The 17714-nt window shown below is 42.0% G+C and overlaps 1 protein-coding gene across 1 annotated transcript in view; it reads left to right on the plus strand.

Annotated features, from left to right (window-relative positions):
- Positions 1-890: 890 nt before the first annotated feature.
- Positions 891-17714, plus strand: part of MND1 (meiotic nuclear divisions 1) — a 70222-nt gene continuing 53398 nt past the window's right edge. Inside the window, exons 1-4 of the mRNA XM_019521668.1 lie at positions 891-1054; positions 5511-5576; positions 7104-7161; positions 10585-10733. Coding sequence (XP_019377213.1) covers positions 1052-1054; positions 5511-5576; positions 7104-7161; positions 10585-10733 — 276 coding nt within the window. The 5' untranslated portion in view covers positions 891-1051. The remainder of the gene's footprint in view (positions 1055-5510; positions 5577-7103; positions 7162-10584; positions 10734-17714) is intronic.

Consider the following 17714-nt stretch of genomic DNA (forward strand, 5'->3'; position numbering starts at 1 on the left):
TTAATTACACACTTAATCCCAGCCCCTTAACTGCAAGGACCTACTTACAGGTCACAAAGTTAAGCATGTGCCTCAGGCTTTGCAGGAGTAGTCAAACTTTCTACTTTTGCAAACTGTTGTCCCAAGGTGTGAACAAAGTGCAAGCCACCTGAAGGTGGGGATGGGGATGGGGGTGCCAGGTAAGGTGAGGGAGGTTGACCTAAGGTGGTCTGCGGTAACTGTGAAAAGTCCTCCGGGAAGTGAAAGCTAAAGGGCAATAGCTGACCTTTATTGAAAGGTAGGTAAGTTAATGTGGTTTAGTTTTCTGTAACCCTAGACCTGGGACAAGCAGAGCACCAGCCAGGTGCCCAGGCCAAGCCCACCTCCCTTTCAGCTCACTTTTTCCTCTGCCCTTTACCTATCTGTGACCTTTGCATGGGCTCTCAGCACCTTATCTTGTGCTCCTCAGGCTCATCAAAAAGGAGTGACTAGGAGGACAGGGCAGAGCCATCCTCAACCTTTCTAGCTTTGAGGCTCCTCTCAGAAAATACCAACTTGTTTCACTCCTGTTTTGGACTACTGAAAAGTAATAAAGAGCTGATCTTCTGCTGCCAGCCCACAGCCGGGCAGAAGGTTTTAAACGCTCTGCCTTCTTCTTTGAAACCTCTGGGTTTCGCTCCTGACTCCTGTGCGCACCTCCTGTAGCACCCCGGGATCTCAGGGCACCCCAGGGTGCTGCAGAGGAGAAGCTGTGCCTTAAGGAGCACGCCCGCGGTTTCCTAGGCCGCAACCCACTCCACCGACCGGGCCGGCAGTTTCAACTGAGCCGCGACCAGAGCTGCACGCACAGCCCTGCCTCAGGCCCCGCCTGTGGACGCAGGACTACATCCGCCCGGCCAGGGCCGGCCCGGCTGCCTCTCGCGGGGCTCCGACAGCTTCAGGCCGCTTCCCGCCTCTGCTGCGCGCGGGGGCCGCCAGGCTGCGCTGCAGGCCGCCGCCTCCCCGTGACCTTTCCCCTCCCGGAGGCGCCGAAATCAAAGTCCGCGGCCCGGCCCCGCGGGAAGGAGGCGGCATGGTAAGGGCGTTCCCTTCCCTTCCCCCCCGGCTCCAACGCGTCTTCGTCCGGCACAGTCGCCCGTGGCTGCCCCCAGCGTAGCGGCCGGGCCGAGCCCCGACCCTCCCCCCCCAGCCGGGATTCGCGGGGAGCAGCCGCTGTGTGGGACCGGGCCTTCGCCTGGCCTCCGGCCCCGACATCCCCGCGGGGCCGCAGACTCGGCAGTGGGGGACTGGTGGCAGCTTAAAGCGGGGGAGCGGGTGCATGTGTCCATTATGCGGGGGGCAGAGTGTGCGTGTACGTTTGTGTGCGCATGTATATGTACACAAACACACATGCCCCCCGTTCATATATATACACACAGATACAGGTATGCACAAACATGGATATGCACGCACAGGAATGTGCAGACACACATACACGGACACATGAATGTGCACACACAGGAATATGCAAATATGTACAGGGAGTCCTCGGACTTACAACACTATTGGTTCCTGAAAACCGCAAAAAGTTGAAAGTCGAAATGCTGTAACTCAACTGATTTTTTTTTGCACAGGAAACAATGTTATAAATGGGGATTGGTTCCTGAACCGAGGACCAATACCCTATTTTCACCAAAAATACCCCAGAATTTTGTATGCAATCAATTATAGATGAGCAATATCACTACATTAATGTATTTATATTGTAAATAGTGATCATATTGGTTTGGAAGGACTTCTTTGAGATGACTTTGCTGGACTTTTTGAAGGGGTTTTGGTTGGACTTTTTGAAGGGTCCTTGGCTGGAGTCCTCTCAGGAGTCTTGGCTGCAGGATTTTTGTGGAGTCTTGTCTGCTTGCTTAAAGAAAAGGTCCAAGGAAGGTGGGAGAGATGTTCTCCAGGGAGATGGACAACACAGCGAACTTGTTCTCTGGCGTGGCGTGGTGTTGGATCAAGCATTGTAAAGTTGAAACTGACATCAGGAAGTTGAAACAAGGTGTTCATTTATAAACCTTGTAACTGCGAAACGTTGTAAGTCGAGGACTACCTGTATATGCACACATGTATACACAAATGTGCAGACACACAGGTTTGGGCACACATGGGTATGTATTCACAAATGTGCACACACATGTATGCACACGGGTATATGCACAACTGTATACACACAAATGCATGTGGATATACACATGTGCACACAGGTATATGCATGCATGTGGATATACACAAATGTGTGCGCACACAGGTATATGCATGCATGTGTACACACAAATGTGTGCGCACACAGGTATACGCACACGTGTATATACACACACAGGTCTACGTACGTTTGCATGTGCACACGCACACAGAAAGATAGATATGCAGCATTACAGGTGTAGGTAGGACCCTGATACATTGCGAACCAGCCCCATGTCACTCATCTGGCCTGCATGGGTAAAAGTTTGAGCACCACTGGTCCAGAAGAAAACTGAACTTGAATCCTCCGGGTCTGTGGGAGATGGCAAGTTTTCTTTCCACAGCGTAAACCCATACAGAGCTGGGTAGGGGCACTAGAGTACTTTTCTGGTTCTCGGTAGAGTATGATATGGGTTGCATCATTTTGGTTTTAGTAGAATCTGATAACATTGGCCCATTCCTTTGTTTTTTTCTGAATTTGATGGTATGCTTGATGTTGCTTTTAGTCTCCCTCTTGTCAGTGCTTAAGATGAGGAGATAAAGTTTTCCCTGCAATCATTCTTTTGGTGGGGAAATATCTTGTACCATTTTGTGGTGAAATTGGCCAGTGTTATGTATAACAGCTGCACAGTTACCATCCTGGTAGTCCTTTGTCTAATGAGGGGATTCATGAATTTAAATGTCAGGACTTTTTCCATTCTATCTCCAATTTATTTATTTTTCTTTGGCCCTGTTCAATACAATATTAATTAGCAGCTCTCCATATTATTTCCAGTAAACACCTTTAAAGCTGTGTCTGTTTTATTCTTTTTATCTGGTTATGGCAGGCTGACCATAGATCAAATTAATTTTAGCTGGAGGCTGCAACTGTTACAATAGGCCATGGAAACATAGCTTGAACTAGGCCCAGTAATCGTAGCATAGCAAAATTGCAATGTAGAAGGGTTTGGGGAGGATTTACATGTGCAGTTTCCCATACATCCAGATGTGAATAAAATCTGTAATAGCTTCATTGTGGTTGTATTTAGGTCAACACAGCCACATGAGCCTAAAGGATCTTTTCCACACTTGAGTAAAATTCATACAGCATGATGCCAAACCTTAGTTAAAATATCATGTTGCATATCATTGTCTTTAATTTTATCACTGCTGAGATTACTAAGCTGTTTGAAGGGGAAGGGGAAATAGAAAATTGCTTGTCATTTATTTTTCTCACTTACATAGTGATGCAGTATTTTAGTATTTGTAACATCAGGGTGTCTGTCATAGTAACTGGTTGGGAAGTCAATAACCCAGTGTGGTATAGCTGAATATAAGGTTCATCTGATTTAGAAGGCTTTGGTTAGATCAAAAGGAGTCAAAACTTGTGGAAGAGGTGATATCCTCTACTACACCAACGAGATATTTGCAGGCTTTTGGGCGCGTGCACACTTTCCTATCAGGCATAGGAGACAGCAGAGACTGTAAAATTCTCCTAGGTAGAAATGAAAATTCGTATTTCATTCATTCATATTGGTTAGGTCAGGTTTGATACCTTGCATTACTGCTGTTTCTTGTGTATGCATCATTGATGGTTCATCATCAGTCTTCTGAAGTACAGGTTTTTGCATGAGACAGATTTTTTTTAAACCCCAGTCATTGTCCTTATTGATATTTGCAGCTACTGATTTCAGACCTTTGCACCAGTAGCGTGTAGCTTGTTTCCAAAGGAAGCAGTAGTGAAACTAACAAATATTGCATTGCTTTTGCTTGGTGGAAGCTTGGAATATGTTAGGAGTAGCAGAAACGAGGCCTGATTTCCCCCCCCCACCTCCCTGCCAAATCTCTACACCTATCCACCTATTCTAGGAACTCACCAGATTAACTTTTCCTCTAGTTAATACATGTTCCATGTACAAGAAACACGCACAATACATTTTATCAATCTGTTAGTTTGATTCAAACGGTAGGCTACCAGGTTTAAAGGTACACTTCTACTTCAAAATCACATCTGTCTGAAAAAAAATTAGCATCCTATGGTTATAAACCAGGGCTGATTACCTGGTGGCCTGCAAGTTGCCTGCAGTCCCTGAAGGTTTAGGCTGTGCCCCCATCATTGCTCCTGCCTTGGCAGGTGGGCTCTCCAGGCTACCCCTCTCTCTTCAGTTTTCTTCTTGCTGCTGCTCCTTGGGGGGCCAAGGTGTCTGTGTTGTGCAGGCAGTGGCAGAGGGGGCTGAGCTGCCCCCATTGTAAGTGGGTGTATGGCTGTGAGGGGAGGAGAGGAGAGTGTTGTTTGGGATTGGGGGAGCCAGGCTGTGTGTGCTGCAGGGGTAAGGGTAGGCTGTTCACACCGTATGCCTGAATGTGAGGAGAGGCAAGAGCCAGGCTGCCCATGCAGCACATGTTGGAGTGGGGGAGCTGGGTACTCCACATTGGACCTGAATGCTCCACACTGCCTGCACCCTGAGTAAGACCCCTGTGAAGGGGGTGCCTGCACAGCAAGCAGTCCTCAATCTGTAGCCTGCGCCTTGTGCAACCCCCAGGACTGTGGACCACACCTGGGGGGCAGGGACAACCCAAGCTGCCTGGAAGTTGGACAGTCCAGTTATAAGCTATCCTCAGGTGTAATATAACTACAAACTACTGGAGAAGAAAATAGTTCTCATTTCTACTTTTTGGTAGTAGGCAGCAACTCGCGTGAAACCTATTCTGTTGTTCTTCCATGTGTTCAGTCAGCATCCCCTGCAAATTGTTTGATACAGATGTAGGGAAAAAAATCATGTAAAAAGTTAGAAATACCCCCAAAATGATTGAGGGACTTGGAGGGAAACAGCTGTCTTTTTTTTTTTAATGACCTGTATTTCACATTAGTAGCTTCACTGTAATAAAAACAATGTTTACAGTAGTGAAGGAGTCCAACAAAAGCAAGTCCCCCACTGTGTAAAGAGTAGAAATAACTATTTCTGCTTTTTTAAGGGCAATTGAGCATTTGAATAGACTTCCCAGATTGAATGGAATACCTTTTTTAGAGCTAGTAAGGTAAGACGGATAAGGAATTATGGGGATGTAAAAAAAATAAAGGACAGTGAGTAGGAAATGAAGTAGATTGCTTAGCAAATCAGTTCCTTGAGACCATTAATGTTTTTGGTGGATTAGCATGGAAAGGTCTTCCTTTGTAAAGGAGTCTGTCCTGAGGGAGTTGTGTGGGATGTTCATTTATTTAAGGAGAAATCAAAGAAATAGCTCTAGGATTAACAAGTGTGAGTTCTGAACAAAATAGCAATTCCTAGGATGCTCTAGTATTAAACTGCAGTATCTATGTTCTCCCATTTTAGTCCAAGAAGAGAGGACTGAGTGTTGAAGAGAAGAGAAGCCGCATGATGGAAATATTTTTTGAAACAGTAAGTAGAATTTTTTATTTATCATCGTTCACTTGGGCCCAGTGGTTAGAATTCACAATGCACTTAACTATCTACTGTGGGTACTGTAGTGGGAAACATCTTTTTGATTTCATCACTTAAATTTTTTAGTTAGCTTTATTTTTCCTAGACCAGATTGGCTTCATTTGTACTTGCAGAACCACCAGTTGCTGACAGTAGATGCAGTTGAACTGGTGCTGAATAGAATTTGGCACCAGTTCAGCTGTATGTTGTGTTGACCCTTTTTGTCAGCAATGGATGAGTCATCGACAGTGAAGTGGAATAACTAAAAGAATTGTGTTTCCTGTAATGCTTTCAAATGTAATGCTATCAGTTTCCTGTAGACTTTTCAGATTTAAGTACAAAAGCCAAGAAAACCTAAGTTAGATTTTCCATAACGTTGGTAATGGCTGCTGAAATATTTCTCAAGCCCTTTTCATTGTATGGGGGTTGCCATATGTCAGAGGTTGACCTGAAGAACTTCAGTTCAGGTACAGTGCAGCAACAAAATGAAAGTATTGGGCGTTTGGGACATTCTCACTACTTGACTTGTTCTGTAGGATCCAGATATTGTCAATTTCACACTGTCACTGCAGTAGGACAGAACGATCAAATTGGGACACGGAAGCAATTGAAGTTGGAGAGTCAGAAAGGGAAGGATCAGAGAGTACACACTAAAGGAGGCAGTATGCAGGGGAGATCAGAATGACAATCCAACAGCAGAGGTTTCATTGGGCTTCTGATATAAGTAATTCACGTATAAATTTATTGTATTATTAAATGTAATTGTACTGGTATGCTTCAGTGCCTCATCAATGCAGAATGTCTGAAGAGACAGACGTAGTTAACCGTCTTAGTCAGAAGTCAGGCAGAAAACATGGCAGGGTACCACCTTAGGGTGCCTGTACATGTGTGGGGTGCCTGCTCCAAAGCATTCTGATTAGATTAGAACAGTTAGATTAATTGAATCTGCTCAAGTATTCTCGTTAGAATGCTCCAGCAGCCTCACCATCATGCGTATTCAAGTGTTCCCATGTTTCAAAATGGCGGTGGGGGTGCTTTACCTAAAGCTTGTCAAGAGACCTTTAGGTAAAGTGCTCCCACAGTCATTTTGAAGCGCAGGATGCTGAATACACAAGAAGCTGCGGGCATTTTAATTAGAGCAGCTCTCACCCCAGAGCACATATATAGATGCCATTAGAGTCTAAGTAGATCAGACAGGCATAAGCTCCTATAGCTGATGGCCTACTTCATCAGATTTATTGAGGTTTTAGCCACTCAGACCTGAAGTTGTACCGTGTAATGATGCAATGAAATTAGAGTAACAAAGAGCATGGATTATGACAAAAGGAAGTTTCTTTTATTTTTAAATTACTTGAGTTCTTTAATTACGAGTAAAATGCAAATTTTTCTGGAATAATAAATATATGTTAGATTTTTCTTGGGTATTTATTGGGATTAATTTAGCATGGGTCTTTCAGAGCTGATGTACTTTTTGTGTTTGAGCAGAAAGATGTGTTCCAATTAAAGGATGTAGAGAAGATTGCTCCCAAAGAAAAAGGAATTAGTAAGTGTTTACGGCATTTTAAAAAAAATATCTGGAGGCATTACATATTGTTTAGTGGAGAGGCCTTACTTTGCAAATTCTCATTTTGCAGAACTGCTTTTCTTTTCTTGTTGTTGCAAAGACAACTAACTGCATCAGTTTATTGGTTTGTGTTGGTGGTCTAGCTTGAATAAACGCAAAGACAGAATGCAACTACTTTATTACTGATATATGTAACTTACTATATTGGACTGATTATAAGTCTACCTTGTTTCCTCAAAAAGAAGAAAAAACCCCACCCTCCTAGCTGATTTATTTTTGACTGACTTATAATGGGGCTGCCAGCATTTTTCCTATTATGGGCACACACTAAAACACCAAGTAAAAAATGTTTAGTCCATTGTGTCCTTTCTTTTATTATTTGATTCACAAGAGCAATAGCAGTGCATAGTCTTTATCTATACTTACTGAATTACATACACGGAAAAAGCTGTTGTTCCTAAAATTGAACTTGAAAATAGGGGATTGACCTATATGCAAGGTCAACATAATCAGAGCAATATAGTATATTGGACATGAAGGCCAAAGCTTACAAGTGTGGGTTACTGAAGACTGGATCCTGAAATTCACACTTTCTAAATATATAATGCGATTCTCAGAGAAGCTGAGATCCCATTGAGATCACTGGATGTTCTTCATCTCTTGAGAATCATGTTGCATTGTTGGTGAACTGTGGATTTAAGTGACAGATTTTAGTCTTTGACATCTTAAAATTTGGCTCCGAATACGTACACAAATAGTTTTCAGTTACATTTCTCCAACAATACTACAAAGCAATTTTACATAGAAAGTATCTCAGGTTTAATATCCAGGACCATCAATAGAAATCCGATGCCCATTAGTTACGATTATGGCCCAGGATAACTTATCTTGGACAAACTTTAGATTTATTTAAATGCTCCATTCTCATGCCTGTATGAACAGTGAGACCCAATGTCCACTTTCTTGATTTACACATCTGTGTGATGGTGATAACACAGCTATTATAGATTAAGAAAAAGCAGTTGTGTTGTAAGAGCTACAGGGGGATCTGCTATAACCCCACATACATTACTGCAGTGGTACATTATTTTTCAGTTATGTTAGCAGATAAAAGATACTTATAGAAGCCTCTGGAGATGCAAGAGTATTTCAAAGGACATTTATTTGTATTCATGGGATGTTAAATAAGATTTTTTTTAAATTACTGTAGAGACTCTCTCACAAACCTTTATAATACAATCAAACCTAAATAATCTGCCAGTAGAATCCTTTAGAAGCTTCTTTACACCTGAGTATTGAAGAATAGTTACTGAAGATCATTAGTTTAATTGTTTCTTATTTTCAGCCTTGAAAAATTCTCCTGCCTGTGTTGAATGGGAAACTTCCTTGGGCAAGTGTGGGGCATAATCCATTAAAATTTTTTTAGCCCTTCTGATTAAGAGAATAACCTTCCATCTGACAACTTAATATAAATTAATGTAATACGTGTTCTCCCAGTTCCTCTGCAGCTGTTGATTGCTTAGAGTGGAAATTACCAGATACAATTTTAAAAAATTACTAGCTAAGAAGTGTTAGAATTAAGGTTGCATGGACAACTGGTAATCTGCCCTCCTGTATGGGGGTGGGTATATATAATGATGCTGTTTTTAATTATGTGGTAACAGATTATTCCTTTTCACAATATCTCTGTCTTAGGCTTTAGTCATCAGTCTTTCACTTTTAGTTTCCCTTCTACATTACCTCAAGTGTATGGTTGGCTTGAATCTTAAAGTAATGTAAAGCAGAGGTTGGTAATCTGTAGCCCATGAGATGGATCCAGCCTGGAGGCTCTGGGTTTGGCCTGCAGAGCTGTGACTTCTGCTCCCCTGCACCACAGCCGGCTGCCAGGAGCTTTGGTGGAGCTGTCCGTACTTTGTGCCGCAGTCATGTGGCTGGAGCTTCAGTGGAGGCAGGCTCTCCCTGTGCCTCACCATAGCTGGGTGGCAGGGAGAAACAGTGAACGCAGCCACGTCCTTGTGCCTTCCTGCTTCAGACCCAAGCTGGGTCATCTGGTTTCCCTACCAGAAAATGTTTCTGACCCCAGTGAAGGTAGTCATTGACAACATTTTCAAGTGGTAGGCAGAAGGAACCTAGTTTGGTTTCTTTTTGCCACCTTGGCTGCAGCATGGATGAAGCTGTCTGCCACCTGGCTGTAGTGTAGTCCCTCAGCTCCATGGGCTTGGTGGCCTTGTAGGCCATAGGTTGCCAACCCCTGATTTAAGCTATTAAAACAGACTCTTAAAGACTCTTAAGACAATAGCATAAAATGTAACATCATGAAAGCATATTTTGCCACAGAAAATGGAATTTGTTCCATGCAACATGATTCCTGGCAACTTTGGAGACCAAAAGAGCATTTGTCCAGAAGAGAAATTTATGGGTCTGCCCTTGAGTACTCCATCTTGACCAAACACTACAGGCTTATCTATGCAAGATCACAGGTCATGTCCTTTTCACTAAATAGATTAATATGATCTGGAAAAAGGCAAGATAAACCGATCTGCTGGTTTGCTTTATTGATAAATATATTTCAAGATGGATTAGATCAGGACCCACAATGGGAAACTGATAGCAAATTTTCTTTAATAAATTGTTTTGTGCACAATATTGCCATTGACTTCAAAAGGATTCTCTGTGTGAGTGGTTTGTAGCATCAGGCAGATGCCAAAATGAGTAGTCTCTTCAGAAATATGTTCATGGGGTAAGGGTTACTGTATTTACCGAAATGCAAGATGACTCTGAATATAAGATGACTCCCCAATAATTTGATTCTACACATGGAAAATGTATAAATGTATTATAAGTTTCCATGTATGAAATCTAATTATTGGAGGATCACCTTAAATTCATCCTTAATGAAGTGATGAGGGGCACTGTAATGGGGCAGGCAGTAGGGGATGGCAGGAGGCAGTTGGTAAGGGGCATGCAGTGTGAGAATGGTGGGGCAGCCACTGAGAGAGGCAGGCAGCTTGCCCCCTGCTGCCTGCTTTCCCTCCCCCTCACACTAACCCTCCCATTGTGCTGCCCCCCATCCCCTGCACAGCCTCAGGCTTCCCCGATTCCCCCTTTGTCTCTTCCCCACATCCACACCACTTCTTCCCCCCAACTCCACCCTGCACACTTTACCTTTGCTCTTTGCTGGCAGGCTCCTTCCTTCCTGCAGCCTGCGGCACAGAGCATGGCTCCAGCCTGGCTCCATAGCAAATACGGTACATTTATGCTGTTGTGGTTCTGTAAGCAGTTCCTGGGGAAGATGAGAACAGGTAGAAGTACATAAGCTTCTGTTATGCTTACTTATTTGCTACTCATTTTTTTCTTTATTGGGTCTACTTAATTTTAAAATGGGTTGCTTTTGTTTTTTAGCTGCCATGTCGGTGAAAGAAGTCCTGCAAAGTTTAGTTGATGATGGGATGGTGGACACTGATAGGATTGGAACTTCCAATTATTTTTGGGCTTTCCCAAGTAAGGCTCTTCATGCCAGGAAGCGTAAATTGGAAGAACTGGAGACTCAGGTAAATCTGTGTTGGGGAAAAAGACTGCTTGTTTGCCTGTAGGGGTAAAATTGTTCATTGTTCAACAGTCCTTGCTACATATCAGCAGCTTCATTAGCAACCAGATAATGAAGTTATTTTTCTGCTATCCTGTTCTTCCATCTGAAAAGTCCATTTGGAAGCAGAGGGGTGTATTAAAATATATGGTTCAGCTTTCAGAAGATTTAATTGTTGTCTTACTTGCCCTCTATTTCTTGTATTCAGGGTGGGGAGTCTACTTATCAAGTTTGTGTATTTATAGTATAAAAATAAAAATAACTAAAATACCAGAGAAACTCTTGATAAACAGGTTTATTTCCTCATTGCATGACAGCTGTGTCAGCTATTCCATCCCTGATTTGGCACAATTAATTGATTCTTCAGTGAATGGATCATGAATGCAAAATTCTTATTCCTCTGGGAAATGTGCATGTGTTCTCCCCGCCCCCCCCCAAAGCATAGCTCTTACACTGCCCGTACAAGTTGAAGTACACATTGATAAATTTTTTCCAGTGTGGAAAAAAAAGGGCTTTACCCTGAGCAGGAGGAAATGAAAAGTGATTTGTCTTCAGTTATAGTCTTAAGATGTCTACAAGATAAATGCAATCATCTAAGTACCAGATGACACAGCTGTAGAGGGGACCATTTTAATTAATTCATCCAAAATACCAACTGTAAAGCAGTGTTTTTGTTCACAACACTATGTGGGAAATTTAATTGTTTTAATATCCTTTGCTGAAGAATACCCAATACATTTTTAACTGTGAGTTTCAGAATTCTTAATTATATTTTGCTGTTAAAGCAAGATTTCCCTACCTATACTGTTTAGAGAGAAATAAAGAGCAAGAGGCTTTACATTTTTATCTGTAGTACATGTTACAGCAATTCAGGTTTATCTAATTTGTTCTTTTTGAAAAAGCCCCCAAATTTATCTTTGAAATGTGAATGCTCACTAAAAAACAGGTGCTTGTTTTGGAGATCTCAGATTCTTTTGCTTCTGTCTCAGATTCTTTTGCTGCTTTTGCTTCTAAGTACTGTGGGATGTACTGTCTGCCTGAGTGGTACCTCTTCAAAGTGTAGCTCCTTTTCTTTTATCTCCAGTAATTAAAATGGTTTTTTTTATCACCGCCCTCTCTGGTTTTCATAACAGCTTTTTTATTCCTCTTGGAGTTCTGTTCATCCTCCCAGTTCTACATTGCTACAGGCCTCTTAGTCACTTTGTCCTTTTTGTACCTAAGAAGACTTAATGGTAGGCTTCTAAGGCAGTTAGTATTGTTGTGTTTTAATTTAAGTTGAAATGAACGGAGGGCTTGTCTGCTTGAGTGGATTGGGGTTTTTTTCTCGGTATAGGTTTCTGCATATTGGCAATTGCAGACAGATGGCTTCAGAGGAGTTGGAAGAAAGCCATCAGTATAACAACTGTGCTGTTCCATGAGAACTGGGTCGAAATGCTTGTCTCTTTCCCTTGCTTCTCCATCCCCGGCTAGAGTTTCTTATTTTATTGCTTAGTTTGCCTGAATGTAAAGTATGAACAGTACCCTCACATAGGCCTCATCCATGTTGTAAAGCCTAGGAACAAGCTTGTCTGATGTGAGATGTTCAAAGAAAAGGTACAATATGACTAAAAATATTATCACAAGTTCTATTTTTTTTCAGCAGCCTGAGATAGGCATGAGCATTTGCTACAAGGGGACATGTGTCCATTTTTGTTGCATGGAAGTACCGTTATGCGGATACCACTAAAGTGAGGTTTTCCTCTGCGGCACTAGATCAGCTTAGCTGCCTTGCACTGACCTACTTGGAATTAGGATTCTTAGTAAAAGTGGACAAGTTCACCACCTCATTAGACTATTCAAACAAGATTTGAGACAAGGCAGCTTGGGAGATCTACAGACTGGCCAGTTCAGGAATCGGCCATAGCATAAACAAGCAACTGAGCAACTATATGACTGTGCCAAAACCCCAGTCTTGTTCACCCAAACGCACCATTACAACTGCCTTGCTGAATGCAAATGACTTGTTTTTGGATGTTTTCTGTAATGAGTCAGACTTCAAATGATTTATTTAAAAGAGCATTTAGCCAGCTAGCTGAATAAAGAAATTGATGTTTGTTGTTTTGCCCTCTGGTCATATCTTATGAATTTAAAGATAAATTCTGACTAAAGTCTGTCTCTTTCTTTTGTTGATGCATATTTTCCTTGGAATGTCCTGCAGTGGCTGATTAGATGGCATTGTGACTCGCCAAAGCTTTGTCCTTAATTTCACATTGTGCTGCTTTTACTGTACTGCTGGATACTTAAAGCAATACAGCCTCAGTAGCGTGCATGTACCTATTCTGGTATAAAGATAGTTTTTGTATCAATGTAGTTATTTCCCCTCCCATACAGAAATACTGCACCAGTGTAAGCATATTTGTAGTGTGTACTGGCATAACTTTCATTAAAAAAATTATAGTAGTACAAAAGATGTGTGCAAAAACCTGAGAGATTCCTTAGAAATGTTACCCCCATTACCTTCTTCGGAAAAAAAAGACAAGTGGACTTGCTTCCTTCTTGGTTCTTATTATCCTCTAACAAGTGTTTTTTGTTGACAATAGAAAGGTGGCATTACAAAAATACTACTTCTCTGAACACTTTTTACTAGATGGCAAAATGTTCTCTGATTGCAAACATAGAACAATTAGTTATATCTAGGCTAGGCTGTGATACACCTGTCAATCTCGATGAAGTCAAGACCAAGAGAAGCCAGTTTAACAACTGGCTTTCAGTGAATACATAACCACACCCTGAATTAGTCGGGTGCTTAATAGAAATTGAGTCTGACTCACCCATTCACAATTAAGAAAACAAGCCTTGGATGTTTCAACTCTCATTATGTCTTTGTGTTTTGTTTTCTTGTGAAAACTCCCTTTATGTCATTATTATTGTATGATATAAACTAGGTCGCGATCTTGTTTGTGCAATAAGTGTTATAGGAGTTGGCTTCTTTTATTTGCTTTGTTACTTTTGTTTATTCTCTTTTCATTGTTTTATTGGAGTTGTGTTGTTTGGTTTCCCAGCTTGATCTTTGTTTTCTGCCTCACTACCTGCACTGCAATTTTGACACTGTCGAAGTCCGTGAGACTTTTGTAGTGGAATCTGTCAGATCCAAAACTTACCATGGGTCCATTGTTGCTCTTCAAAGCAGCACAATGAAGTGAAAATATTAGCAAACATTTTAATGGCATGGTTTCTATAGCAGATCTTTAATAGCCTGCAGAGTAAGTAGCACCAAGTGAGCCTATTTGTCTCCACCAACTTGACCAAGCTGGTGGTGACAATTCTCTAAACTACATCTGTGATGATCGCTATAGATTTTTGTTTAATCCTCTTTCAGTCTTTTCCCTTGTATTATACGCCAGTTTTCATTCTGTTGTTCGCCTTGTTCAGTTTTATTTTAACAAAGGGGAAGCTAAAATCATCCTTGATGTAACTTCATTGAAGACTTAGTATTGTGGGGTTGGGTTTTTTTTCATGAGTGATGAATTTGACTCCACATGTCTTCTATTGTAGAATGGGGGAATCACCTTTTGTAGATCATACTGTTACTTTTAATTTGTTTCATAATTTGTCTGCATGTGATCTGTTGTTTTCCAGAGATGGGTGCCTGAAATAGTAGTTTTTCAAAGTTGAAGGGAAACTGTCACACTGTTACTCATGCTTCCTGTCTGAAAATGACCTTTTATTATCCTAGTAAGCTTAGATGTTATCTACAACTTTTAAATTGGAGAAAATAAATAACTCAACAGTTTTCCCCAGTCTGTTGGCTTTTCATGTTTTGCTTATAGTCTCATAGGTGGTCAATTGCACACGTTTCATACTGCTATGATAATATTGCTATAATGTGCTATTCTTAGGTTACCATATGTCCGGGTTTTCCCAGACATGTCTTCTTCTTTGGCCCGCTGTGGTGTGTCTGGGTGGGTTTTTAAAATAAGAGCAAATGTCCAGGTTTTTTTGCTGTTCCCTCTGCTCTCTCAAGCTGGCTGCGTGGGACTGAGAGCACTGGGCAAGTTGATTGGCTGTCAGGGGTCATGTGCTCCCCATGTGGGCCCTGGCCAGCCAGGTAAAGAGATGCTGTGTTTTGTGAGTGCATGTGTGTGTGTCTGTGTGTGTGTTGCTTGGGCAGCGGGACAGGGGGCTGTGGGTCAGGAGTGAGGGGCACCAGAAGGACTGGGGGGCAGGGGGCTGTGGGATGGGAGTGAGAAGCACTGGGGTGGCATGGGCTACAGGTTGGGAGTGAGGGGCGCTGGGGAGCAGGGGGCTGTGGGTCAGGAGTGAGAGGCACCGGCGGGGCAGGGGGCAGGGGGCTGTGGGTTGGAAGTGAGGGGCACTACCAGGGCTGGGGGAGCAGGGGCTTAGGAGCAAGGGGTGAGGCAGGGCACAGGCATATCACTGCCCCCCCAATCATATGCCTCTCCCCCTTCCCCTCCCCCCTCCAGGTGTCCTCTTTTTTGTTGCTGGAAATATGGTAACCCTATTCTGCATATAGCTCCCATGCATGCTTTCTGATGGGGCCTTGGAAACAGTAGCAGACCTGCTGCTGCTAATTTAGAGAGTATGAAGGTATGTCCTTTTCCTGGAACCCCTGAATGCAGTTAGGAAGCCACAGGAGTTTGTGGGACAAGACAGTTGGAGGAGCTTCATACTTTACTCTCTATGTCCCAGTATAGGGTTTATAAGCAGCAGTCTTGGGAAAGGACCAGAGGAGTTTCCTGAGCTCTTTTTTGCACAACCCCCTCACCCCCCACTCCGAAAACCAGTTAGAGTTGTAGGAGACAGGTGTTAACTATGTCATTTTTTAACTGTGTGCTGGTGCTGAACAGAGGGGGACATTTTGGGGGTTCACTGAGTCCTGAATTGATTGTGCTATCATTGGGTAAAAAACAGAAATAATGCTGGGAGCAGGGACCAGTACCTAGATCTCCCCCTTGTCAGTGGACTAGAGTTCTGCTTCCTTTAACTTTACCTTACTCTTGTCTCTGTGAATTTTGTATTACTTCCTACACAGTTCTTGGTTTTCAACAGAGAGGGTAAAGAGTGCCCCCAGCCACTATAGCTCGGTGGCTAGCTCAGTTACGTTGGAAGTGAAAGATGTGGGTTTGAATTCCTGCAGGCTGAGGAGGGCCTAGTACCCAGGTCTCAGACTTCCTGGGTAAGTGCTCTAACTGCTAGGATATCAGGTAGATGCTTCTTTCCCTTGCTGTGTTTTGAGTGAAAATGAGTGCCTACTGCATTTAGGCACCTGAGACAGTTAAGGACTGCTTTGAAGGTCTGGTACTCTACACAGTGACTGCCTTGATTTAACACTGCTATGTGCAAGTGGGCTTAGCATGTGGCTGTGCATTTGACAGAACTCTGAAATTTCACTGAATATTGAAGTTCTTCAAACTTTGCTAGTTAGTTTAGGAGTGGCCTTCTGCATTAAAGAGCCACAGTTAAGTTACTTGGCAGATGCTTAAACCATTTGGCCCTTCAAGATCCTGTGTACCTTGTTTTTGGTACATTATTAGTATCTACCCAAAATGTTATATATCCTTATTGTTCATAGTTTTGGCCAATAACTTTATTATACAAAGCAATGTCTTGGAATACCCTTAAGTAGTATACTTGATCCAAGGTAACAATATTGGCATGTGTCTCCACAAGTTAGATAATTGTAATAACAACAATACCCTCTGCAGTCTTAAGGTTTTTTCCTGCTACTCATCTGTCATTTTTATGCACAAGATTCTCATTCTTCCCATTAAGATGTAAAGTGCTTAGAAACATTAAATGCTTGCTTTTTTTTTCTTTTTTTAACTGTATTTATGAAGCTTGTGAATATTTAATATCATTCAAGTACTGTCTTCTAAAACTAGGCATGTCTATCAATCCTACTTCAAATAATATTTGTAATATATACATTTGGAATTGCTTATATTAAAAAAATAAATGTGAAGTTATCTCAAGTTCTGTTTTTGAGACCTGGCTCTTCCAGGGAACAGGGAGAATATCTGATGGCTGAAAAGTTGCTTTTTTAGTATTGGTTTCAGCATAATGTATTCTGTCCCTGGTGGGATCCCATTTAATCAGTATATGATAGTCTTTTTCACACACTTCCCTACAACTTGGGTTGCTCTTCTCACTGCAGTCTTGTGGATACCCTGCTTAGTTGTCTGTCTCCTATATCCTCTGCTTCCCTGGATGTTTCTGTCCCATTGATGAGAGGCCTGCTAAGTGACTCCAGTCGCTTGGAACCCTCTTCTGATGACTTTCCTTTTATGTGCAGTCACTCTCCTAACAAAGGCAACTAGAATAGCTCTTCCTGGTTTTCAGCCACTTTTCAAAGAAAAGCCTGCTGGTCTATAATCCTATAAATGATTAACCTGGACCCCCTAGGAACAAAGATAAATGGTGGAGCAAATATGGTGTGGAATAAAACTCTTGTAAAGAGAACAACTGAGAATAAGTGTAATATAAATGCTTATAAACATACCTCATGGTATGTATCTTATCTTGGCTGCCAGTTAATATGGACCATAAAATCTTGTGTGGTTGCTGTCTTGGAGCAGTTTTGAGAAGATGCTGAAAGGTCTGTTTGAAACCCTAATTTGTTCCTTTCCATTTTTTTTTTACCATTTGAATGTTTATATTTTAAAATCCAGGAGTTTAAAATTATTCTGAATTTGTTACATTTAAGAATGGCTAGTAGGGCATGCCATAGCTATCATGATGTGAAGCTAAATTCAGAATTCTTAAGGAAATGGCATCTCACTTTTAAGTGCAAGATAGTTTTCAGAGTGCAATACAGACAGTCCTCAGACTTACGACACAATTGGTTCCTGAAAACCACATCTTAAGTTGAAACGCTGTAACTCGGATCCAATTTTTCCCATAGGAAACCATGTTATAAATGGGGATTGGTTCCTGAACCAAGGTCCAA

The sequence above is a fragment of the Gavialis gangeticus genome, unplaced genomic scaffold, assembly GCF_001723915.1.
Source record: "Gavialis gangeticus isolate Ggan-Ray unplaced genomic scaffold, GavGan_comp1, whole genome shotgun sequence".
Lineage (NCBI taxonomy): Eukaryota > Metazoa > Chordata > Crocodylia > Gavialidae > Gavialis > Gavialis gangeticus.